This window comes from Pelobates fuscus, chromosome 11, assembly GCF_036172605.1.
Source record: "Pelobates fuscus isolate aPelFus1 chromosome 11, aPelFus1.pri, whole genome shotgun sequence".
Lineage (NCBI taxonomy): Eukaryota > Metazoa > Chordata > Amphibia > Anura > Pelobatidae > Pelobates > Pelobates fuscus.
The window spans coordinates 2,745,049-2,772,661 of NC_086327.1; the positions used below are offsets into that span (position 1 = coordinate 2,745,049).

Genomic DNA, 27,613 nt, shown 5'->3' on the forward strand with positions numbered 1-27,613 from the left:
TAGTTTTGTCAATAGTTTCTCTTTATTGAGTAGCTTTCATCATTTAGTGTTATTTTCCTTTCTTTGGACATTCACTAATTTTCACACATTTGAATTCTGATAAGACGTATCCCTCATTACAGACACAACGAGGGTAGCACTTGTTATTTGGCACCCGCTCCTTCTTCAGGGTGTCACAGTATACTTCCTGGAAGCCTGGACAATGGTCAAAGTGCGAGTTTGGAAAGCAGTCAACGCGGCACTGGGAGGCAGGAACGCAGGTATTGTCTTGGAGGTAAGTATCTGCTGGGCATGCACACTTAAAGGCACAATCCATAGTGCATATTTTGTTGCCGTTTAAATATTGACAGGATTCTGCGCAATCATTGGCACATCTAAAAATCTTGCCAGGAGGACATACTGCAGGGAATGAATTAGAATATTTGTTAGAAATCTGAATTAAATAACATGAAATATAATGAGCGTAATCATGGGCGTCCGCAGGGGGGGGCAAGGGGGGGCACTTGCCCCCCCCCCCCCTGAATTTTTCAGCTTGTTCTGCTATTTTTCGTGTGAGATTTAAACTGCAATACCGGCGCCGGCCAGTAGGTGGCGCTGTGTATGGAGAGAGACAGGGACAGGAAGCTGCATCTATCCCTGCTTCTCTCAGCTGAGTGTAACCGCAGGGGAGCAACACATGCAGCCAGAGACAGCCTACAGATCAGGGAAGTGAGGGATATGGGGGGGGGGGGTTAAAATAGCCTATATATTAGGGGAGTAAGGCATGGGGGGGCAGCCTATATATTAGGGGAGTAAGGCATGGGGGAGGGCAGACTATATATTAGGGGAGTAAGGCATGGGGGGCATCCTATATATTAGGGGAGTAAGGCATGGGGGGCAGTCTATATATTAGGGGAGTAAGGCATGGGGGGCAGCCTATATATTAGGGGAGTAAGGCATGGGGGGCAGCCTATATATTAGGGGAGTAAGGCATGGGGGGCATCCTATATATTAGGGGAGTAAGGCATGGGGGGCAGTCTATATATTAGGGGAGTAAGGCATGGGGGGCAGCCTATATATTAGGGGAGTAAGGCATGGGGGGCAGCCTATATATTAGGGGAGTAAGGCATGGGGGGCAGCCTATATATTAGGGGAGTAAGGCATGGGGGGCAGCCTATATATTAGGGGAGTAAGGCATGGGGGGCAGCCTATATATTAGTGGAGTAAGGCATGGGGGGCAGCCTATATATTAGGGGAGTAAGGCATGGGGGGCAGCCTATATATTAGGGGAGTAAGGCATGGGGGGCAGCCTATATATTAGGGGAGTAAGGCATGGGGGGCAGCCTATATATTAGGGGAGTAAAGCATGGGGGGGCAGCCTATATATTAGGGGAGTAAGGCATGAGGGGGCAGCCTATATATTGGGTGAGTAAGGCATGGGGGGCAGCCTATATATTAGGGGAGTAAGGCATGGGGGTCAGCCTATATATTAGGGGAGTAAGGCATGGGGGTCAGCCTATATATTAGGGGAGTAAGGCATGGGGGGCAGCCTATATATATGGGGAGTAAGGCATGGGGGGCCGCCTATATATTAGGGGAGTAAGGCATGGGGGGCAGCCTATATATTAGGGGAGTAAGGCATGGGGGGCAGCCTATAGATTAGGGGAGTGAGGCATGGGGCAGCCTATAGATTAGGGGAGTGAGGCATGGGGCAGCCTATAGATTAGGGGAGTGAGGCATGGGGGGCAGTCTATATATTAGGGGAGTAAGGCATGGGGGGCAGCCTATATATTAGGGGAGTAAAGCATGGGGGGGCAGCCTATATATTAGGGGAGTAAGGCATGAGGGGGCAGCCTATATATTGGGTGAGTAAGGCATGGGGGGCAGCCTATATATTAGGGGAGTAAGGCATGGGGGTCAGCCTATATATTAGGGGAGTAAGGCATGGGGGGCAGCCTATATATTAGGGGAGTAAAGCATGGGGGGCAGCCTATATATTAGGGGAGTAAGGCATGAGGGGGCAGCCTATATATTGGGTGAGTAAGGCATGGGGGGCAGCCTATATATTAGGGGAGTAAGGCATGGGGGTCAGCCTATATATTAGGGGAGTAAGGCATGGGGGTCAGCCTATATATTAGGGGAGTAAGGCATGGGGGGCAGCCTATATATATGGGGAGTAAGGCATGGGGGGCCGCCTATATATTAGGGGAGTAAGGCATGGGGGGCAGCCTATATATTAGGGGAGTAAGGCATGGGGGGCAGCCTATAGATTAGGGGAGTGAGGCATGGGGCAGCCTATAGATTAGGGGAGTGAGGCATGGGGCATCCTATATATTAGGGGAGTAAGGCATGGGGGGCAGTCTATATATTAGGGGAGTAAGGCATGGGGGGCAGCCTATATATTAGGGGAGTAAGGCATGGGGGGCAGCCTATATATTAGGGGAGTAAGGCATGGGGGGCAGCCTATATATTAGGGGAGTAAGGCATGGGGGGCAGCCTATATATTAGGGGAGTAAGGCATGGGGGGCAGCCTATATATTAGTGGAGTAAGGCATGGGGGGCAGCCTATATATTAGGGGAGTAAGGCATGGGGGGCAGCCTATATATTAGGGGAGTAAGGCATGGGGGGCAGCCTATATATTAGGGGAGTAAGGCATGGGGGGCAGCCTATATATTAGGGGAGTAAAGCATGGGGGGCAGCCTATATATTAGGGGAGTAAGGCATGAGGGGGCAGCCTATATATTGGGTGAGTAAGGCATGGGGGGCAGCCTATATATTAGGGGAGTAAGGCATGGGGGTCAGCCTATATATTAGGGGAGTAAGGCATGGGGGTCAGCCTATATATTAGGGGAGTAAGGCATGGGGGGCAGCCTATATATATGGGGAGTAAGGCATGGGGGGCCGCCTATATATTAGGGGAGTAAGGCATGGGGGGCAGCCTATATATTAGGGGAGTAAGGCATGGGGGGCAGCCTATAGATTAGGGGAGTGAGGCATGGGGCAGCCTATAGATTAGGGGAGTGAGGCATGGGGGGGCAGCCTATAGATTAGGGGAGTAAGGCATGGGGGGCAGCCTATAGATTAGGGGAGTGAGGCATGGGGGCAGCCTATAGATTAGGGGAGTGAGGCATGGGGCAGCCTATAGATTAGGGGAGTGAGGCATGGGGGGCAGCCTATAGATTAGGGGAGTGAGGCATGGGGGCAGCCTATAGATTAGGGGAGTGAGGCATTGGGGGCAGCCTATAGATTAGGCGAGTGAGTCATGGGGGGCAGCCTAAAGATTAGGCAAGTGAGGCGTGGAGGGGCAGCCTATAGATTAGGCAAGTGAGGCATGGGGGCAGCCTATAGATTAGGGGAGTGAGGCATTGGGGGCAGCCTATAGATTAGGCGAGTGAGTCATGGGGGGCAGCCTAAAGATTAGGCAAGTGAGGCGTGGAGGGGCAGCCTATAGATTAGGCAAGTGAGGCATGGGGGGCAGCCTATAGATTAGGCAAGTGAGGCATGGGGGGGGCAGCCTATAGATTAGGCAAGTGAGGCATGGGGGGCAGCCTATAGATTAGGCAAGTGAGGCATTGGGGGGCAGCCTATAGATTAGGCAAGTGAGGCATGGGGGGGGCAGCCTATAGATTAGGCAAGTGAGGCATGGGGGGCAGCCTATAGATTAGGCAAGTGAGGCATGGGGGGAGGGGGGCTAAATGAAGAGTCAGCAAGGAGCAGGGGCAGCAAGGAGCAGGAAGGGTCTGCAAGGAGCAGGGGCAGCAAGGAGCAGGAAGGGTCTGCAAGGAGCAGGGGCAGCAAGTAGCAGGAAGGGTATGCAAGGAGCAAAAAGGGACGGAAGGAGCACAAAGCTAAAGGACCAGAAAGAATCAGAAGGAGCACGAAGGTAAAGTTGAAGAAGGAGCAGAAAGGGACAGCAAGGAACACAAAGCTAAAGTAGGAGAAGGAGCAGAAAGGGATCAGAATGAGAAAGGAGCAGAAGGAGCCAAATATATATACTGTGTATAAGACAATGTCAGAAGAAAAAGAAGACTGTCAAATGAAGGAGAAGAAAAGGAGATTGGAGCAGGAAGTACAGATGAAGTGAACCCTCCACTTTATTCTGGACACCACATCATAAGGCTTTGGTACTTGGGCCTGGCAGGGAAACTCTGGACCTTCTCATCTCCCCAGGTAAAAAAAAATATCAGTGTTAATGTGTTGACTTTTATTTACTGAGTGTCAGGAAGCACAGAGTGCCGCTGGGTAGGGGTGTTGCTGATTGGCTAGAGCGGTCAGCTGGCACTCTAAGCCAATCAGTAGCTCCCCATTCATAAAAAAGTTTTTTTTTAAAAATTATGAACCGGGAACTAGCGATTGGCTTAGAGCGTCAACTGTCGACTCTAGCCAATCAGCAGCACCCATGCCTGACGTCAATCTGCACTTCCTGACACTCCGTTTCAGATGCTGAATACCACTGAGGGACCTGGAGCTGGAGGAAGCCTTTGGGGTTAAACCATTTGAGAGCGGTTTAAACCCTTAAAAGAAAGAGAGCACCCAGGGGCTTCCTGGCATCATAGCATTTTCATTTAGATGAAGTTGTTATGGTGACCAGAATGTTCCTTTAATTTGCTTAAAGGAACACTATAGTGTCAGGAATACAAACATGTATTCCTGACACCATAGTTGTGAAAACGCTATTCACCCTGGCTTTATGTGATAATCACTATGCTCCTCCCCTTCATGACACTGTCATAAAGGGGCCAAGCATCGATGTCATTACAATTATGCCCCCCCCTGGAAAAATTCCTGTGGACGCCCATGAGCGTAATGTCTGACACAATGGATTCAATATTTACAGGTCAGGATGTTATTGTCCCCGTGCTTGTATTATCTCTATATATAACACTAACTACCTACCGAGTGCACTTACTGTAACTCTCCTACACTATAACAATAACTGTAACATTTCAACTACACCAGAAATATCAAAACATCTATAAAATACGGGATTTATTCTAACGATGATACATTAATATAAAGGTAAGTAGATAAAGGACAGAATCCCTTTCATTCCCGTTGTTAGAGAAACCGGTGTAGTTGGAGAGAACTAGCGAAGAATGATGACACAATGAGAGGGTGGGTTTATCTCAATGCTCAGTCAATGATGGCTCTGATAAAGTCCTATGAAATCTCTTGATTTATATATTGTATTAGTGGCATTTATAAGGTGTTAACACATTGTGCAGCAAGTTACAATAACTGAATGGGAATATTAGATAACTAGTAACAGACGTACAGAATATAACCAGAGACAAGAGATGAAGAAGAACCTGATAACAATTTTATAGATATTCAATTGATGAGTTTGTCACATTGTACCCTCGTCCATCTCTGCCCTGAGGGGGACAGGACACTGACCACTCTCTGAGCAGTCTGGCTGTTTGTGGTGTCTGCTGCTTATCTTAGATTTTCTGTTTTTGTAATAATGAGTGAGGAAATCTTTGTTATTTTATTTCAGTATATTTTTATATATAGTGACATTAAAATGGGTCTTATAACTTGCCCAGAGTTCTTATAGCAGTGCTAGTGATTCCCTGTGTGTATAAGAGTGTAGTGTCATCACAGCGCCATTCATGAGACTGTCATTTTAACAACTTGGTACGATACACCATCTACTGAAAATAGGGGTTAATTATCCCATTGTGACAGTTAGGTAATCCATGTTTAGTATTAAAGGGTATCTAGCTGTACCCACAGATAGTGTCAGAATTAGGGAACCCCGGGTAATAGTATCATCTAACTGCAGTGATCACATTTAGGGTGAGAGGACGTTCCGTGTTGATTAGGGGTACAGCAGCATTTAAGATGAGAGATTATAAATCTGAGATCGACTGATAAAGATACAACTAAAGAAATTCAGGGACAATCGTTATAGACACTATTGGGACTTTCCTGCTGATTGCGCCATTTGTAGATTGTTACCCCACTATGACTGCATTTCTACCTAATATTTATTATATTAACAGAGCAAAGGGTGACTGTAAGAAATAAACAAAACAAACTGACTAAATAATCAAATGACATTTGCCATCAAAACCTTCTTCTCTTATTTAAACACGATAATGTGAAACTAAACAGTGATTGACTGGCTTTATAGTTACGGTTATTTATATTTAATAAAGGACATGTGCTGGTCATTCGATCTGACACAATAATTGGACAATGTTTAGCTGACCAGACACAGACCAGGCTGTAACTAGACTGGGAAGCTCAACGATGATTAACTGCATATAAGAAAATACCTGGATGTAACATAAAGTTAAAGGGACCCTCCATTCATCAGCCAGACACATGTCCCTAATTTCACTTATTCCCTCTAGGACCCCCATTTAGAATTATCAGCCATTATCTTATTGCTCTGTGGAGAAGTGACTATTTGGCCTCTGGCTCGATCACTTCTGTTCAGTCTTGTTGACAGACTAGGAAGTGACGTTCGGGTTTGTTAGATTCATCCAGCCCCATCTTATTCACAGGAGAGAAATGACGCACTCGCCCACGTGAATGAAGGCTTCTCACAACATACAGACAGTAATCAGTAACACGCACAGGGATTGGCTGAAAGCTCTCAGCTAGTTCCTGGTTTGAAACAATGTAGTTCTAGATCTGAGCTTATCCAGAGATGGGATATTTTGTAGTTTTTCAGAGTGTGTCTTTACCTAATAAAGTTACTGTGTGCTAAACTCTCAATAAATGTAAAATACAATGTGATAGTTTTATGTTTTCTCACTTACTTGGTCGAACAGATGTAGCATCCAGCTTCCCAATTATTGCAAAGGAAATTGCTGTCAAAGAAAGAAAGAGAGGCTTAACACCATGAGATTGGTAAAATGTCCCACGACCCCCCACCCAGGAATTATAAGGGCAGAATACACCTTGACACCTTCCCAACCACGTATTTGCCAACTGTATATGTATGTTCAATTTTCTAGATAATTTGAGTGAGGCGGAAAATCTAGATCAGCAGATTTCAAATCCAAAATAACCTGTGATATTAAAGAATATTCTAAACATATTTATATTGAGTTCACTTTCACAAAATATAGCTGTTTCAATAATTATCCTGTGAGATTTAATAGCTTTGAATTCCTTTAAATTCAGAAATAATTGTGTCACAGACTAGAAAAAAGAGGATCAGTCTAAGGCAAAGGAAAGTTTTTTTTACTCTAAGAACAATCAGGATGTGGAATTCTCTGCCTGAAGACATGGTTTTATCAGAGTTCATACAGATGTTTAAACTGCAACTAGATACATACTTGCAAAAACAGAATATTCAAGGATATATTTGTTCAAATGTAGGGTAATAGCTTCTTGATCCAAGTATTAATCTGACTGCCATTCTGGGGTCAAGAGGGAATTTTTTCCTAGTTTGTTGCAAAATTGGAAGTGCTTCAAAATGTTTGTTTCCCCCTTCTTTTGGATCAACAGCAAAAACATATGTGAGAAAGGCTGAACTTGATGGACATGTCTCTTTTCAGCTATGTAACTAAGTTACAGTTAGTTATCTCTCGGACTGTTGTTACTAAACTTAAATGAAATGGAGGTTGAGAATATAAACTTCCATTGACCAACAGGAAGCCAGAGATTTTCTTGAATGAGCTAATTAGTTCCCAGAATCCATTGAGCTCGGAATGGGGAATGCTGGGATTCAACTGTCTGCTGTAGGACGCCAACTATCCCCAGAATAAACACAGGTTACTCAGAACTTCTTTAAGACATTTATATTTAATAAATAATTAGTTGATCATATTACAAGGTATGCACAGTTTGTAAAGCATACCTTGTAATATGTGATCACTTTACGTTGTTTAACAAATTAATAACGTTAATTCTTAGTACATACCAATCACCAGCCCCAGAACCAACAACTGACGGCTCGTCATCCTGATCTCAATGAAAGAAGAAACCTACAGCAGTAATAAGATAAATCAGTTAGTGCAGTGAGTAATAATCACTAGATCATTATAAAGTAATATAAATTATTTATATTGAGGTGAGGGGCAGGAGTTATATGTACAACTGTTCATGCGCCTTCCAAACCAGCGACACTCCAAGGACTTTTAAATTGATATAACTTTGTTAACGTTTCAGTTAGACTAAGCTAACCTTCTTCGGATCATGAAGAAAGTTAGCGTAGTCTAACTAAAATGCTGAATTATATATGTTTTAAAGTTTTTGGGACGGTGGATTATCTGCCTGACGTTGCACCGGGCAAGCTGAAATGGAAGTCTTCAAATGCAAGATCTGTGGGTGATGATACAACAGTACATGTATACATATGTATCAAAAAACACACCTGCACATACACACAGGTGAAAGTAAGAAGTTATATGTTAGTGCAAGAGATATAAATTAGTTAATAAATTATTCCTATGGATGTGAGGGCTAGGTGTTATATGATATGAATGCGAAAGGTTTATATTAGTAAATCAATTATTTGTATTGAGGTGAGGGGTGGGTGTTATATGTTGGTGCCAGAGAGTTATATTGGTGATTGCTACAGAGGAACACAGGAGGATTTATACCTACAACAGTACATGTGTACATATATATGTATTAAAAACACACCTGTACAGACACACGAACACATAAACGCAGTGGTGTATCCTGGTTTTGAGCTGCCCTAGGCCTTGTTATAGACCACAAATTAGGCAGCACTATGCAATGTCAATCTGCAGTGGCTAAGGCCAGTAAGGTTTTGTCATGTGTAAATAGGGGCATAAATTCTCGGGATGAAAACATAATTTTGCCTCTTTATAAATCGCTGGTAAGACCACACCTTGAATATGCACTTTTGGGCACCTGTTCTAAAGAAGGATATCATGGCACTAGAAAAAGTGCAGAGACGAGCTACAAAATTGATAAAAGGAATAGAGCATTTTATTTACGAAGAAAGGTTAAACATTTTTATTCTCTTTAGTTTGGAAAAACGGCTCCTCAGAGGGGATATGATAACATTATACAAATATATTCGGGGCCAGTACAAACCATTATCTGGGAATCTATTAATAAACATTGTGGCAGAACAAACCTCGCCACTGGCCACTGGAGGAGCCTGGTTGCCCACCTCTTGCTGCTGGACTATGGACCTGCATTAAAAACCTTTTATTTTCTTATGTGAGCGGTGTTACCCCAGATAGCTAAGCCATGGAGCCCATTCGTATACCGAAAGACTATGGGAAAGACTTTGTCTCCAGGGCGATTTAACTGTATGTATGTGATCTGAGCGCCATTTGGTAATAATGTGCACTCAGATCTAAGCTATCTGGGGATATGTTTAATGTATAGGTTTTATGTAGTAATTGTAACCCTGTGTAATTTTATGTCTTTTTACTAACATGTGGCTAATGGAGTTTTGCCTCTGTCCTTGGAGATAATTGGATTACTTCTCAATTATCTCTAGGACAGAGAGGAGGGATTGCAATGCATTGTGGGATCTGTTTAAATGTGTAAGCTTGTGATTGGTCCTTTTACCCTTTGTGTCCCAGTTTCCCATCTGGTCCCCTAGGGGATTGTCCACCACGTGGGAGACCCGCATAAAAGCCGGGCAGGTAGCCCCAGTAAATCAGTTCTGCTTGACCCTCAAATGAAGTGTTGTCTCGTTCTTGGGGGAAATTGGATTGTATGCTGTTACAGTGCGACTGCCAGGAGTGTAAACTGTTTGTATGGTTTTTCCTGTTCGGCTGTTTACAGCATTCGTGTGTTTCCTGTTCGGGAGTTGGAGTTTTCATGTGCAGTTCGGGAGATTGGTTATTGCAATAGCTGCTCGTCTATCTGAAAGGGGAATATCACCTAAATGGTTTTTAACCTCTTGTGTGCAAAACGAACGGTCCGTTACAAACAGGGCTATACATAGGACACGAGGTCACACATTTAGGCTGGAAATTTATCTAAGGCAAAGAAAAGGGTTTTTTTTTACAGTAAGAGTAATAAGGATACCAAATTCTCTGCCTGAAGAGGTGGTTTTATCAGAGTCCATACAGATGTTTAACCCCTTAAGGACCAAACTTCTGGAATAAAAGGGAATCATGACGTGTCACACATGTCATGTGTCCTTAATGGGTTAAACAGTAATTGGATAAATACTTGCAGAAACATGACATACAGGGATATAATTTCTAATTAGTGGGGTAATAGCTGATTGATCCAAGGAGACATCTGACTGCTATTTTGGGGTCAAGAAGCAATGTTTTCCTAGTTTGTTGCAAAATTGGAAGCACTTCAGGTTTTTTGCCTTCTTTTGGATCAACAGCAAAAACATATGTGAGGAAGGCTGAACTTGATGGACGCAAGTCTCTTTTCAGCTATGTAACTGTGTAACTATGTAACTAAGAATATCTGTTCTTTCTTACTATAATTTGGTTTAATAGTCTGTTTATTACACAGTCATTCGATAAGAACATTACAGTATGGAGAGTATCTTACCTGCACTCAGTCTCCAATTCCAGATCTGTGGTGACTGGTCGAGTGAGACCTGGTGTTTTATACATATTGTACAATGAGTCATCAGTTAATAATAACCGTCTCAAACCAGTATTTATTATGAAATTGTATTATTTCCTGAACTATTTATTTACTGTCAGTAAAAGTAGGTTAAATGAAACAATGAGATACATTCCAAATAAATAAATAAATCACAGCTATTATGTTTAATTACCTTGCAAAACCATTTCCTGCATTTGAATTGTAATATTTAGCAATGTTTGGATTTTGCATATGAGGCTCCCAGATCATTTAGTAGCTGGCAAGCAGTTGCAAGACAGCTGCTACATTTAATAGGAAAAAAAAAGTTAACCCCTTCAGGACGGAGTCAATAGTACACGTTCTGATCAAAACAAAACGTAAACAAAACCTGGAATTTGCGCTAAATGTCTGTTCAACCGTAATTCACCTCTTTCATATTAAATGCACCCACACTTATTAGATATCATTTTATTCAGGAGAAACAGGGCTTTAATTGCTCGTGAACTATTCATATATGGAACATAACTCATTATGAATAAAATAAAAAACTGTGAGAAATTAAGATTTAAAAAAAAATTGTATTTCCGTCTGACATTTTAGCTGTGAATGTCATAATACTGTTCGCTTTTACTGCAATAAAATGCACATATTTGTATTCAGCGATGTCTCACGAGTAAAACAGTTTTCCCTATGAACAGCTTATACGGTGTTTTGGAAATTTACAGTGTCAAATACAGCACATAACATTTATAATTTTTTACACATTGAAATTTGCCAGACTAGTAATGTTACCTTTGAGATGGTGTGGTAGCCCAGGAATGAGAATTACCCCCATAACGGCATACCATTTGCAAAAGTACACAACCCAAGGTACTGCAAGTGGGGTATGTCTAGTCTTTTTTAGAAGCCACTTAGTCACAAACACTGGCCAAAATTAGCGTTCAAATTTGTTTTTGTGTGAAAAGGTGTACAGGTTTTATGATGTCTTGGAGAGTTACAGGGTTAAATATAGTGCTTGCAAATTCAATTCTCTGCACTTTCTGCCTGGGTTGTCAGGCATGTCAATCAAATTATAATTAATTAAATCACATAATTATGTTAAACGATTACTTAAATGTACATGTACAATTTTAATATATATACATATTTGTGCTCGGAATTTAATATGAAATGGATATTTGATTGATATGAAAATGTGGTGTGCCGAAACCAACGTCCGAGTGGGCCTGTAAATAAAAGAGGGCCCACCAAGGAGAATTGTATGTTCTAAGGTTGCTGGTGGGTGGGGAACACTTGAACGTCAGAGGTGAGTAGAGGCTAGTGGTTTAAGTAGGGGACTTACTCCTCCCACAAATTCAGGCCTAATGGCCTTTCTACTTGTGCTCGGAATTTAATATGAAATGGATATTTGATTGATATGAAAAGTTGGTTGTGGTGTGCCGAAACCAACGTCCGAGTGGGCCTGTAAATAAAAGAGGGCAAAGAGAAGTTCGAAAGAACACACTTTATTGCATTTGTTTACATGACTAAATTCCTGAAGGCCTGGCGAAGCTCTCGTTCTGGTCGTGGAGTGTACGTATTGTATATAGAGGATTTCCAACGACCCAGTCTTTAATGATGTGGACTGGAGTGTTAGAACTAGAAGCTGCTGGAGCGGCTCCTATGCGGAAGGAATGCCCGGGGGATGAAGCTGGTTGTAACTCAATTACCCCAATAAAAAATTCTAACATGCGTGGTGAATTTTCTGTAGTGAGTGGGTGCCCTTGTAGTTGCAAGAGTGGTGAGTTTGCAAATCGTGCGTTATTTGTAGACCGTAGGTGGGCTAGTTCCTTAACTGGGCACCAAGCATTGTTTGTTGGAAGAGAGGGATGATAGTGGGGTGTGGTGAATGATTAGTTTTGGTAGATGGAATAGTGAGAATGTAATAATCGTCTACTTTAGTGAGTTGTGAGGTTTTAAGGTTGTGTGTGGTATCTCCTTGACAAACCATCGTAAATTCCCTAGGTCTTAGGAACCCATAAAAGCTAGATAGATAACCGATTTGATCACCAGGTTTGTGTTTCGAATCAAATGGGGATTCATCAAGGAGATTGCTGAGTAGTCTGAAGATAGGCCCATCTATTGGAAGTCTGGTGGTGATAACTGGAACCGAAACTTTAAAGATGCCCTTTAAGATTTCTTAATGGGGTAGGATGAAAAACAAAAGGGGTGTTGTAAGGGAAATTAGTAAGGCTGTGATGCTGCACCCCCGTGAGGTATAATTTGATTGTATAGTGTGAAAGTTTTAAGTGTAAGTGGAAAAAGAGGCAAAAGCCACCATGGTTTGGGTAGAAAAATCACCTTGTAATCCAAATTCCGCTGTGAATTAATTGAAGATGGTAAGTGCCCTATTGCAGGTGATAGTTGTGTTGGTGATAGTGCTTGGTGTGTGAGAGTCCTAGCGTGGTGCATAAGTATGTTTAACTCGTGAAACGTCGGTGTTCTGGATGGTTGATGGTGGGCTGACGGGAGCGCCTGGAAAAAATACCTGGAATTGAGATCGAGCCAGAGCATCAGCGACCGTGTTGTGAATACCCGGGAATACTGGATGGTTGCTGCCAAGCCAGGTCAGCTTGCGGGTCGGTCGCATAATGGTAAGGGAGGATGAGCGGCCTTTGTTATTGATATCGCAAGCTGCCGAATTGTCGGAATAGCATTTAGATGGATCAGCCATAGAAGGGCAATCGCCAAAGTATAAGCCCTGTTCTCCAGCACGTCATTGGGATGTGATAAGCAGTGACACCAGACACACGTCCTTCCCATCTAGGATTTCTTTCCTAATAGAGTCTGGGACGGAGTGAGCTGGTGACATGAAAGGAGACGTAACTGAGGCGGGAGCTGGAGGGGGAAGTAGGGACGGGTGTTGGTGCCATAGGTCCTGCCGGGGTGAGGGCTGAGAGGACAGGAGGGTTACCTGAGGGGGCTATGGCACTCTCCACCTTGCTTAACCTGCTGCTTAAGGTCTGCAGATTGGCCAGGATTGCAGCAAGGGTGTCCTGGGTGGTGGTGCCAGCGCCAGATGGTTGACTTTGAGAGCTAGAGCCTGGCCTAGGCTCAGGGGCTTGGTGGGACAAAAGTCTGTATAGTTCCGCCTTTCGGGCCGTAGCCGGAAAGGGGATGCCTCTAAGCCTAGGTTCGGCCGTAATTTTTTGGTATAGTCCATGCTCTCAAAGACGTAGGGGTAGAAGGGGCGAGAGATATGCCTGGAGATTCTGGTCTGATGGGAGTGGATATTATGTCCTCGGCAGGCAAATTGTCAGTAGTAGATGTATCTTGTGACATTATAGAAATAAATTAAATTAGTTGGATTTAGTAGGGGCTTCTGAGAGAATTATTACAAGGGGTGGGAATTCCTCAGATGAACTGGACTGCAAGGTTATTGCCGAAGCGAAAAACTTAGCTTTTACTAGTGACGGATGAGGCCCTGCTAGTGCCAAGTGGCGGTGAGAGGCTCTATCTATGATTTGGGCAAGGTGACTATGTTGCCACAGATGTGGTGGCGGGATGTTGGCCTCTCGATGATATTTAAAAGGTTCAAAACGTGTGGCCGTGAAAGGTGAGGCCCTGACTACGGCCCTGTAGAAGAGCGAATGAGGCGTTTAACTATGATTTGGACGTGGGGCTGTACCTCCGTGTTGAGGTGGGAGATGGCTTTGCGGGGTCTGTAAATGCCTCGGTGAGCAAGGTCTGTAGCCCAGACCCTGTGTGCCAGTTCTATGGGGTAGATTGGCGAATTGTGTGATGGTGAGATACTAACCTTGATAGTGGTTATACCCGGGGACTTGGGCTTTGAGTATTTGTGGAAGAGAGACCCGGCGGTTGGTGATATCGTAGAAAAGGCCTAAGGGGTTATGAGACAGATGTAGATCTGATTGAGCGTGGCGTATGAGCGCGTAACGCATTACTGGGGGGCGTGGACGAGTGATATGAGAGAGTGGCGAGTGAACAGTGAAGGCTGTCTGAGGCCTTAAGAACAAAACTGAAGTAAAACAAATACAGAAGTTTGAAGAAAATACTATACCTGGGTATAAGGGGCAGGAACCATAATTTCAGATATTTTTTGGGGAGGCAAAGCTGTAGATGCTATCGTAGAAGAACCTAAGGGTTTTTGGGCCAGATGTAAATCTGAGTGGGCGTATCGTATGAACGTAGTATGAGTAGAAAAGTAAAGTGATAACTGTCTGATTTTTTAACAAACCAGGAGCTAAAGAATAAGTACTATACCTTGATTAACCCCTTAAGGACCAAACTTCTGGAATAAAATGGAATCATGACATGTCACACACGTCATGTGTCCTTAAGGGGTTAAAGAACAAGAAAACAGGGTTTTCCAATATGGAAGGAGCAGATGGTTGGTGCTATTGTAGAATGACAACCAGGATTTTTTAAGGCGAAGAACCCCAGTTTTGCAATTATTTGACGAAATATATGACAAAAGTATAATCTGTGGAGATCAAAGGAACATGTTTTAACAGGACTGAGATTGACTTGTACGTAAAGCCATGGTATAATATTGTGCTAGTAGCTGCTGCTGTAGTTTAGTGCAGGGAAGCTGCATTTTTTCCAGAATAGGACAGAGAATACCATAAACAACCACTAGGTGGTGATAACAGGCCAAAACTAGGTATGTGAACAGATACAGGAAAATGCAATGAATGTATGAATGAAAGTTTTCCCAATCTATAAATGTCTAGCATTATAGTAAACTTTACTGGCATCGTCCCTTTCCCACATATTTATACAATTTATAGCTTTATAACTGGAAGAGAAAATCCCCAAATGTATGTATGTATGTATATTTAATTTTGACAGATTAAAGTTTGTACCGAAGTTTTAAGTTTGTGAGGGGGTGGTAGGACCCCCCAGACGGGTGGCCGCATAGATGCTGACATGAGGGAATCGTGGGTGGTCCCTGGTAAGATTTCTAACATGGGGGGGGGGGGTGTAGGACCCCCCAGACGGGTGGCCGCATGGATGCTGACATGAGGGGACCGGGTGGTCCCTGGTAAGATTTCCGGCATGTGTGTTCCGGCCCCCCGGTGAGACCACAGTGCGGTGTGGTGGGGACCGGAATGTAACTCACGTGTAGCTAAAAAGCCGGACCGCCGAAACCGGAGGAGTTTAGCCGTGCAGCCAACACACCAGATGCCCGAACCGGAAGTGACGTGAACCAGGAAACCCGTGAACCGGAAGTAGATCGAGGAACACTTGAACTCGAACGTCAGAGGTGAGTAGGGGCTAGTGGTTTAAGTAGGGGACTTACTCCTCCCACAAATTCAGGCCTAATGGCCTTTCTACATATGTATCTAAATTCTATGTGTATACTTATGTAATCATTTATGTAATTTTATATATATATATATATGCGGCTATTTTTATTTTTTATATAGATAGATGTATATATAGAATGTAATTTTAAGTGTATTTTGTTACATATATATATATATATATATATATATATATATATATATATATATATATATATATATATATATACATTAATAACAAAATACAGTATGAATGAAATTACATATGTATATATAATTTTTTTTATTTTTTATTTTTTTATTTTATAATTGTATTTATTTATTATTGTAATTATACATGTATATATAAATATAATATATATATATATATAAATATAATATATATATATATATATATATATAAATAAATATTTATATATATATGAATTATATATATAAGATATATATAAAATACATTTAGAATGAAGTTACATATATATATATCTTATATATATTTGTGTTAAGGGCTCATGATAGTACAGAAGATACAAACACTGATGGTATTAAAAGAGCAAGTCGGTTGTGGTGTGCCGGAACCGACGATGAGGTAGGCCTGTAAATAAAAAGAGGGCCCACCAAGAAGAAATGTAAAGAGAAAAGGAGTTAATAATGAGGAGTGGGTGGGAGGGTGATGCAGCGCTGACCTCGAACGATATGGAGCCAGGTAAGGGGTGTCCCTTAAGTAGGGAAGAGGTGTGTCATACGCCCCTCCCACAATTACAGGCCAAAAGGCCTTAATACTTGTGTTAAGGGCTCATGATAGTACAGAAGATACAAACACTGATGGTATTAAAAGAGCAAGTCGGTTGTGGTGTGCCGGAACCGACGATGAGGTAGGCCTGTAAATAAAGAGGGCAAAAGTAGAAAATCAAATTTATTACATACCAGCAATATACATACTTTAACCAGACATGTCTTGAAAGGCATTTCTTACTTCTTGTACCGGGTTAGGTATGTATCTAGAGTAAGCCGATGATTTCCAGCGCCCTAGTGACTTGATAACATGAACTGGAATGTTTGCACTGGATGCTGTGGAGGCCGCTCCTATGCGGAAGGAGTGGCCCAAATAGTTAGCTGATTTGAGGCCCAGCTGTGCAAGTAAAGACCTGACGTGTGTCATAAAGGTGGTGGTAGTGAGTACCGAACCTTGTAGACTGAAAGTGGTTGAGATGGTGGTTCGTTGTTATGCTGGGTATATGAGTCCAGTAGTTGGACGGGGCTCCACCTGTTGTGAGTAGGATAGTACTTAACCTCTACTGAAAATGCATGTTGACTGGTTTTGGAGTGAGGCAGAGTCAAGATATAATAGTCCATGTGTTTTGTTAAGTGTGAATGAAGTAGGATGTGAGTGGACTGTGTTGTGCTGATGGCGGTAAATTCTCTTGGTCTCAAGAAACCATAAACAAGGCTACGTATATGGCGGTTTTAACGATGAGGTTTGTGTTGTTGGCAAAGGGTTTAAATCTAGTGAATTGTATAAGTCTTTAAAAATATGGAAATCTATGGGTAGCCTCTGGGCCGTACGTGGGGGTTCGGATCTCTGAATACCCCTAAGGGTGTTCTTAATTGGTAGGAGGACACTTGATTTGTCTGGTTGTAAAGTTAGCATGTGATGTTGGATGCCTGTCAGATATGGTTTGATTGTGTTGTTTGATAGTTTGAGTTTGAGGTGGCAAAAAGAAGCAAAGCCCAACCAGGATGTCACGATGAAAGGTTGTAAGATGTTGTGTTCAGAAAGGAATCTTTAAATCAAATGAAAGCTCTATCGTAAGTTTCCCGGGTATTAGTAGACAGTGCTAATTGGGACAATGTTCTGCTATGTTGCATAATAGCATCTAGTCCATTACTAGATGGTGGAATAGTGGGGTGTTCATGGCTGTGAGTGCGGCTGACGGGAGTATTTGACGAAAAGCCTGGAAATTAAAGCGAGACAAATTGTCAGCAGCAGTGTTACATACACCTGGAACATGAATACAAAACAAGAGAAAATTATGACATGCAGCCAGCCAAGTGAGTTTCCTCAAGAATCTCATAATAGTCAGTGATTTGGATCGGCCTTGTTTATAATGTGACAAGTTACTTGGTTGTCTGAGTAGCAACGTACAGACGAACCTGCCCATAAATGCACCCATGCCACGGCAACCGTCATGATGGGATATATCTCAAACAGAGCTGAGGTAGTGTAAAAACCCTCCAGGTCCTGAACTTCTGAAGGCCAGCTGCCCCAAAGCCATTCGTTCCTGAAAAAATGCTGTAACACCTGTGGTAGACGCCGCGTCTGACCAAATGGTAGGTGAGGAGTCAGACAATTTTGGAAGGAACATGCTTTTACCATTCAAGGTGGTTAAAAATTTTCTCCACATAATTACGCCTGCCGTGGCTTGGGTATCCAGGGGTGACCTGTGTCCATCATGTCTAAAAGTGGGAAACATGTAAAGGAGTTGTGAGATGAAAGCCCGGCCTTGAGGTATGATGCGAATGGCAAAATTCAGTGACCCAAGCAGAGACTAATTCTTGCGGTTGCAAGTACCGAGTTGTATGTAGAGATTATGTTGATCAGAATGTTTTCTACCTTGGGCGTGGCAGGCTAGCTTGCATGGTGGCTGAGTCTAGTATGATACCCAGGAATGTGATGAAGGTATCTGGTCCTTCAGTCTTGGTGGAGGAGACTGGGACACCCACCTGTTCGAATAGACTGATGGTTTCTTTTAGGCTACTGGGAGGGGAAATATTCTCCTCGACCAGTAAGAAATCATCCAGATAATGTATAACTGTAGGGCATCTGGCTATATTTAATAAAACCAGCATAGGGTTTCGGCGAATACGTCGAAAATGGCCGGACTACTTTGGAACCTAAATGTTAAACGTGAGCAAAATAGTAGTTCCCTGCCCACTTGATACCATGCAGGTGACACAGTGTAGGGTGGATAGGCAGTAACTTGAAAGCATTGTGATATCAGTCTTACTGAGCCATGCTCCGGCCCCTGCCTGCATGATAGCCGTAATGGCGTGATCTATGGTGGAATATTGCAGTGAAAATTCCTCAGAGGGTATGAGGGAGTTCAGACTAGGAGTGGCAGAGGTGTGAGGTGTTGATAGATCAATGATAAGTCTCTGTTTGTGAGAAGATTTCCCCGTGACAATACCGATGGGGTTTGTCCGCCATGTGGTGAACGGAGGGGACTGGAAGGGCCCCCATAAGAAGTCCTCTGCCACTTCCTGGCTATGAGTGCCTCCACCGCTGTAGGGTTTGTTGTGCGGATTGTAAATTAGGACATTCCAGGATTCCGGAAGGCATGTGTATGAGGCCTGTGTGAATCCTTCTGATAGACCCGAGATAATGAATTCCACCAAATGTCTAGATGGATGATGTGGCAGTAATGTCGTAAGTACAGAAATGTTTATTGATGTTAAGTATAGTTTTGGGATACATTTTATTTGGACACAGATTTAGCATGTGCCCTGAAACAGATGGCTGGAGAAAGTGATTGCAACTCAACCAGTGCTGGAGGGGTCGCAGCGGCCGACCCAGCCATGGTAAGGGGTGTAGTGACCGATTCCCCAGGGGTGATACTGGCAGGCTAACTAGGCCTGAAAGGCGAAAAATTAATCTTGTTTGTGACAGGTGAGGCCCTGCTAGTTGCCAAGTGGCTATGAGAGGCTCTGTCTATGAGTTGGCGCGAGGGGTTATTGAGGCCACCCGTCGTAGTGGCAGGAATCGTAGGCCTCTCAGTGATAGTAAAAGAAAACAGGGGGAGGGAGTGACAGGTGAGGCCCTCTCTATAATATTGCGAGGCGGCTTACTCACGTGTGGCCCGATGGCGTTTGCCTCCGAAACGTTGAGGCGGGGTGTTGGCCTCGCGGACCACTAAACGATAGGCAGAAATGCCAAGAAGGGAGGTACCTATTTGGGCCTATACCCCTAACTTGCCAGTACTCTATGGCCTAGAAGAATGAAACGTATGTGAACTACAACGTGAGCAGGCTTACGTACCTGGTAGTATGTATGAAGTTTTGAGATTCGACAGGTATGAAAACCTGGATAAACCTAAAAAGGGATCGAGTGAGAATGGATCCTGTGAGACCTGTGTAATCTGTATAGGCTGGGATTAGGCTTCTAGCAGTATGTGTGGGAGGTGTAAAATCTATGAGTATGATAGTGACATGACTGCCCATGCTTGGTGACAAGCGTTACGCTGAGTCCGATACCTGGCAGCAGGGGATTGGCCGTGTAATGTGTATATATGGAAGGTGATCAGATGATATGCATGTCACTAAACTGATCTGGGAATGCAAGGGACTTTTTAATGTGAAGTAACAATATGCAGAATCATAAATGTTGCTGTAAAGTGACGTATGAATGTATGAACCAGAACGTGTGATTCAAAAACCGAAAGTCTTGTGAGACGTATATGCCGTGTTCTTGAATACTCGTGTTACGTCGCCTGAGTGTGTCAAGAAAAGGCCTGAGTTTGTAAATGCCATGTGAAATTATGTGAAATGACAATCTATGCAGAAAATGTTGTAACGTGACGTATGAGTGGTTGAACCAATGCGTGTGATTCAACCCGAAACCCTCTGTGGAAGGTAGGACCGTGTTCTTATATACTCGTGGTATATCGTATGAGTATGATAAGAAATGGCCTGAATAGTTAGTGCCATGTAATCGTAATGTACATGGTTGTAATAACATCATATCTCCATTATACTCTTTGAAAATAGGACCGTGTCCTTGAACTCGTGGTATGTCGTACGAGCATGACAGAAAAAGGAGCCGTAATGTAGGCTAACCATAACAGTAATATACATGTAATATCTGCATTGTAAAATAAAATAACTTATTATTAAAACCATATATATATAATAAGCAAACTGAAACAAAATAGACAACCTAAGATCGTGTAAAATAAGTATTTTAAAGTTTAACCGATAACTGTGCAGGAAACGTATGATTGGTTGGATCAGTACGTGTGATTCAACCCGAGTATGCATGAAAAGGAATTAAATCCTTGTGTCATGGTTAACAACAAAGAAATGAGGCCTGTAACGTAGGCTGATTTAATTGTAATGAAATGGATAATTATAAAAAAAACTCCAGTAAGCGTGGGAGTCCAATGTCTATACAGAAATGTTAGCTGGTTTCATACCCTTGATGTAATAAGTGATACCTTAAAAATAGCATGAAAATGGTCTGTCTATTTAACCAAGCAACTTTTTAACCAAATGTAAATACATAAAATGATGAAATGTAACTCACGAAAAAGATCTATGTGAATACATAGCAGAATAACCGAATCTTAGTATGAAGGGAAACAGAAGTTAGCATGAATAGCTTAACCGTATGCATTTTAATGCGAACAGCAATCGTGCATAGAATATACTATGAATAAGTGCCGACCAGAAAACACAAACCGAAATGACAATCGTTTAAATGAAGCAAGGTTGTTTTTTACATGAAATGCAATAATGTCTGAGAAGCCTGTAGTACACTGAATGACCGGTAGGGGTCAGTGTGTAGGCGAAAATGCAGTGGTTTGATGGTTTGTACATGAAATGCAATAATGTCTGAGAAGCCTGTAGTACACCGAATGACCGGTAGGGGTCAGTGTGTAGGCGAAAATGCAGTGGTTCGTTGGTTTGTACATGAAATGCAATAATGTCTGAGAAGCCTGTAGTAGACTGAATGACCGGTAGGGGTCAGTGTGTAGGCGAAAATGCAGTGGTTTGTACATGAAATGCGATAATGTCTAAGAAGCCTGTAGTACACCCAAAGACCGGTAGGGGGTTTAAACGAATGATATGCATGAACATGCAATGGTTTTAGAACAGACTTAGACAAAATGCAGCCGTAAAGTGAGGACCTGACCCGTGCATGGTGCCGTGGGACTGATGCCTGGCATAACGGGTAGGTTGACTTACAGTTTGTGAGTCACTTGGACACCATCCACGGCGATGGATTGAAGAAAGAAGGTGGTAGGCCGGAAAAGCCTGTGGCTGGATTCCTGACACAGCTCTGCTTAAAAAACCTCATGGAGTAATCAGGTAAAATGGCGTCTGGATGACCCGGAAGTGGAAATGATGCAGCGCTGACCTCGAACGATATGGAGCCAGGTAAGGGGTGTCCCTTAAGTAGGGAAGAGGTGTGTCATACGCCCCTCCCACAATTACAGGCCAAAAGGCCTTAATACATATGTAACTTCATTCTAAGTGTATTTTAATACTAATATATGTACTTATATTAGCAACAAAAGACACTACGTATGACGTCATATATATATAAATATATATATATATATATATATATATATATACACATTGAATTTATTTTTATATGTGTAATTATCATTATTTTTATTCTTCCCACCAGCAGGGGGACTGTCTGATAGTCCAGACAGTCCCCCTGCCAGCAGATGCACAGCCAGCTATAGGGGGCGATGTGATCACTCTTTTGCATTGTGGAAGGGCTATTAATATCATCACGTGGGACAGATTGAAGTTATTCAAAATCAATAAGAGGGGTGAGTATGCATTTAGATCCAATCACTCTCTCTCCTGGTACCTAGGGGTCCCTGAGTCCCTAACCACACCCTAATGAAAAAATCCCTACTCACTACCTTCAACTCAATAATAGTGAGGGGGAAATATATTTAATACATATCGATTCGATCATGCTAATGCTCCAAATTTTTCTTTTCTTCAGCCCCAATTGCAATCCATAATATAGTGTTTTCAGCTTTTATAGTGTTTTCAAGTCTTTCAGCTGTTGTTCAATTTCCGTTTCGGCGGTAAGGAACCGGATGACGTCATCGCGTACATGACGTGCGTTCCACCTTGCGTTCCACAGACCCGGAACCGGATTACGCCATCGCGTGTATCGCGTGCGTTCCACCTTGCGTTCCACAGACCCGGAAGTGGGTCGCGATCTCTGGTCTGTCTTTTTCGCTGTAATTCGCTTTATTAATGGGATAGATATATATATATCTATCATTATAGATCACATTGTAAATGCACAACTATTTCAATTGTATTTTATTTTGTTGCTGTAGTGCCATCCAGAGAATTATTTTAATTGCTATCTCCTCCCCTTCTACGTTTTGTCCATTCATTTATATATGTCCTGAGTCAATGTATTAGAACAAGAAAGACAGACCAGAGATCGCGACCCACTTCCAGGTCTGTGGAACGCAAGGTGGAACACACGCGATACAAGCAATGACATCATCCGGTTCCGGGTCTGTGGAACGCAAGGTGGAACGCACGTCATGTACGCGATGACGTCATCCGGTTCCTTACCGCCGAAACGGAAATTGAACAACAGCTGAAAGACTTTCAACACTTAATGGGGATGTATATAAAGACTGAGGGAGGGTTAGTTTTTATTGCTGTTATTATCTTTATTGCACTTTACTTCACCAAGTCCCTGAGGAAGTCCAATCCAAGGACGAAACGCGTAGGACGCTTTATGGTGACATGCTGTTTGTTTTATACTTGAATGTAAGTCATTAAATAATTTTTTACTATACTCTGGAAGTGCACTACATTTCTGTATATATTCTTCTCTTTTGAGACATATATATCTATTCGCTGATGAATATGTGAGAAGGGACAACGTATTGGACACTGAAGGAAAAGATACCACTCAAGGCTGTTTTAACTCTACAAATTTGTGAGTGACCAATTGTGAATACATATCAGTGCCAGTCCCCACACAGTTATACACTATGTTTCTTTATATTATTTGCATTTAGCAGATTTTCCCCTATTCTATTCATATAGAAGTAAACGATTAATCTGGAACTAGGTCAGGAAGCAGGCTGTAGCAGTTGTCCAAGGAATCAGGAAGCAGGCAAAATCCAAAACACAGTACAGATTAAGGGAAAATCGAAAGGCAGGGTCAGGCGAGAAGCAGAAGTCAGGGCTGGCAGCGGAGTAACAAAGTTGGTCAATCAGGCAGAGGTCAGAGTCCAGGAAATTAGTCAGTAGCAAAGCAAAGATCCGTCAGGAAACACCAAACGGGCAAAATGACAAGATACTAGGTTTCATGCAGGGCTGGCTTTAACAGCCTGCTAATTAGTTGCAGCTGACCCTAATTGGAAAAGGGCTGCAGGTGGGTCAGCACTGCTTAATCCAGGGCACGGGGGGCAGGAAGCAGAAAAATGCAAACAGAAACTGAAGCCCCTTTTTAAAGGGGCCCCCATGCATTGCTGTCTGCAGGGCTCAGGCTGTGCCATGACACACACTATAATACACACTATAATAGCGCCCTATTGTGGTTCTTGATAGTTTCTTTATTGTATTTACTGGTATTTGGCTTTTCCTTCTGACTATTCTGCTCTCTGGTTTCCTGATTTTGGCTTGGTTATTCTCGTGTGCCTGCTTTCCGTACTCCCCTGACTCTTAGCATTTGACTACTCCTTGGCGTTTAAGTCCGGCCATTCTAAGGTCCGGTACACGTCACTTTCTAATTTACATCTGCGTGTAGGGGTCACTGCCATGACAATAGGGCCATGCGTGCGGTTGGTCAAATTATGACTTCCAGGACAATCCTGAACCCCTAAACTGATCTGGATGATTTTTGGATGTGTTGGTCACTCAGATCGGTGCTATTAGGGGATGTAACATTTAAGGGGGTTTATGTATTTTTAAGGTACTTTTGGGGTGTTTGGGAAATGTGTGTTTTTTGTACCTGGAGATAATTGAGTTTTGTACAGTCCCCAACTCCATTATCTCCCAGGCACAGGGGAGGGATTATCTTGTTTTGTATGGGAGTGTCCTGGACCTGAGAGCCAATGTAATTGTGTGTATGTTTTTACTGTGGTCTACTCTCAGGTCCAGGGGGGAGTGCCCCTTGCATGGGGACCTGCACATAAGGGCTGCCAATAAACATATTCCAGATTGTACTCCCAGAACGATGTGTTGTCTGGTTAATGGGAGGGGAAAGGGCTAACTGTTCCAGTGTGGAGGATTCAACAGTAAAAGTCCTTGTAAAGACTAATGCCTGGGGGTGAATAGAGTGAGTTCCCTCAAGGAGGGAGCGGATCCAGGACCCCAGTCAAGCCACAGTAACTGTAGGCAGAAGTGCTGCGGTTTGTCCTCTGTTCCAGCTAGGAAGCGGTCCTTGGCAGAGGTACCCAGTACAGGGAGCTCTGTTACAGAGACCATGGAAAATAGCATGAATATACACTTTTAACACTACTGACTGGAACAAATTCAAGCTTTCTAAGTGGCACTTCCATGGAACTTCGACTATTTGAACGGAAGTCGAATGGCGTATGGTGAGTCGAAGCCCACGAACAAGGGACACAGATTGACTATGGTCATTCACCATTCCGTTTGGTAATTTGAATGGTACTTTGACTGTTTAAAATAGACCGGCCACACAGCCTAATTCTCTGGAACTGTTTTGGGCATGAAACATGCATGCGGTCAGTCAAAAAGAGACTTCTAGGAGTTTCCTGATCCCCTGTTCTGATCTGGGTGATTTTTGGATATGTTGTTCACCCAGATCAAACCTATCAAGGGATGTAACATTTATGGGGATATGTTGTATTTTGGGGTACTTTTTATACTTTGTCAAATATGTTGTTTTTTTTGCCTGGGGATAATCATGTTAATGCATTATCTGCCTTAATTATATCACAGGCAGAGGGGAGGGTTTGTGTACTATATGTGGGAGTGTCATTCATTGACACATTGTTTTTATTGGCTTGTTCACTTTGTGTCCCTGTGCCCAACAAGGTCCACCTGGGCATCACCTTTTTTGGGAAACCTGCATAAAAGGCCAATGTGCCTTCATTAAAATCGAGTTCCTGTTTACCCTCAACATAGAGCCACGTCTCATGTTTGGGGAAAAAGGCTGCATCTACCCTGGGGAATGCCATATCACTATACTCCCCCGGGATTTTAAGAGCTGTTCCTGCTACCCTCTCTGGAGAGGTTGAGCCACTGGAAGCTGGATCCTGGTCTTGGGTTCAGAATGGGGGAGGGCGGCGAGTTCCCAGCCAAGTTGTAATGCTGTGCATGGGAACTGCGGTGCTGATGGTGCTTATGGTGTCTGGTGGAGAGCTTGGAGTCATCAGTGAGCACTACGAGCATCCGTCGGCAGAGGTACCCAACCGCGGTACAGGAAGCTCCGCTACAGGGGGCAGCTCCCGTACCCACTTCTTGACAGGGAACAAAGTGTACCAAACTTATAAATCCCCCTCTTCCACAGAGCTAGCTCTCTATCATCCAGATCTCAAGATCTCAAGAAATCCTGAGTCTATATTGAATCTGGTACAGAGTCAAACTGACGATCCTGTTATCAACCTCTCACTATCTGTCCAACAGACAGATCTTTCTTTCAGCCTAAGACAGGTTCAAGAAAGAAAACTGTGAGCAGACAAAGAAAGACAAAAGAAGTCAATAAGTTTGTACTTACTGCTGGTTCACAATCCTCGTCCTCGGACGAGCCCCCACTTGTTAGGCTGCAAATCTTACAGGGTGTGCAACCTTTATGCTACCATGGACTTATGCCATAACACATACTGCTTTCCTTAATATTTTTGTATGTTCACTGCAGAGAACAATTCATGTACACCAGTCATTATGAAGTTCAAGAAAAATAGTAATTTATTTTTTAATGCAGGTACAGCGTATATATGAACACAGTTTACATAGGGGTGTATCCAACAGAAGACATAATCAACCAATTTATAGACGTTCAGTGCAAACAGTATAATTTTCTCATATAACATTATGTATTACAGAAAATCTACAGAAAAAAAGGAGAGTACCAATTGCAGCCAAGAGAGAAAATTCTTACTTTTCACCACTGCAGACGTGGAAAGACTTAACCAAGAAAAAGGCGCTTTTTAAACCCTTTAATTACCTGTATCAATGCCAAGTCCCCTTTTCTCTGGTACTTCAGGTGAGAGTTAGGCAAAGTATCTCCAGATGTACTAATTACACCTGTGGACCTTTACCTCCATTGTGTTTTTAAACACTGGTTTCACTTCTATTCCCTCGCCCCCTCCCACCACAAGCCATCGAGGAAGACCTGTCCAGGTATTTGTAAATACAGGATAATATATGTTATTAAATCCATGTCTCAGTATGCAATACATCTATATATATATGTATAGCTCTGTATGTCTATTCACTAAGCATTGCATCGGTAAAACAATTCATTCTCCATCAGCAGCTGTCTCCCCACGGCTTAGACTCGTGTAGGCCACAGGCCTTAATTTGGACAATCCATAAGAGGTATAAGAGGTATCCCCAGATTCAGCAATGTCCGTGTGACAGGAGGAATGCTGACTGCAGTTGGTAAAAACGAGTGGCCCAGGAATAGTCCCCAATATTCAGAATCAGACACAGGAGCTCTAACTGAACACGTCTCGTCTGCATGGCCTTATCATTATTTTCTATAACGATTTTTACAGATTTTATTTTTAAATAAAAACATTGTTCAGTGTAACATTTAGCTTCCTTTGCTGATAGCAGTGAGATCACAGAAATAATGACAGCTTAGTGACCGTCTTAAAGAGCTGCCAGGAACTAAATAGTCAGTACTGACCGCTTGCAGGTGTCTTGGGGGGTTTGTGTTTGTGTTTACTCTTATCTGCTGCTCACCATCATTAATTGGCTAAGCTAAATGACATATATATGTTTTAATATTGTATTAAAGTGTTTTATTTTTCTTTCATTACATTGGAATTAAATTCATGATCTTTTGTAATAGTTATAACCCTTTATGGATCCCGATCTGGTCCCTAAACAGGCAGGGCCTGCATGAATTGCCCAATTT

At 42.8% G+C, this 27,613-nt stretch overlaps 1 protein-coding gene across 1 annotated transcript; it reads right to left on the bottom strand.

Moving 5' to 3' along the window:
* Window positions 1-26,298, bottom strand: LOC134577386 (SCO-spondin-like). Its single transcript, XM_063436098.1, has 4 exons — window positions 26,246-26,298; window positions 7,860-7,923; window positions 6,751-6,801; window positions 1-399 (listed from the first exon to the last, which is right to left on the bottom strand). Exons 2-4 carry the CDS (start codon window positions 7,897-7,899, stop codon window positions 50-52), a joined length of 441 nt encoding a protein of 146 aa, XP_063292168.1. The 5' UTR covers window positions 7,900-7,923; window positions 26,246-26,298; the 3' UTR covers window positions 1-49.
* Window positions 26,299-27,613: the final 1,315 nt, after the last annotated feature.

Bases quoted from the DNA above. Each gene is read 5' to 3' on its own strand.
- LOC134577386 (XM_063436098.1), bottom strand. From the start codon at position 7,899: ATGACGAGCCGTCAGTTGTTGGTTCTGGGGCTGGTGATTG. The intron at 6,802-7,859 runs GTATGTACTAAG...TTTCTTTGACAG, and splicing joins GGTTCTGGGGCTGGTGATTG to CAATTTCCTTTGCAATAATT. The intron at 400-6,750 runs GTAAGTGAGAAA...CATTCCCTGCAG, and splicing joins TGCTACATCTGTTCGACCAA to TATGTCCTCCTGGCAAGATT.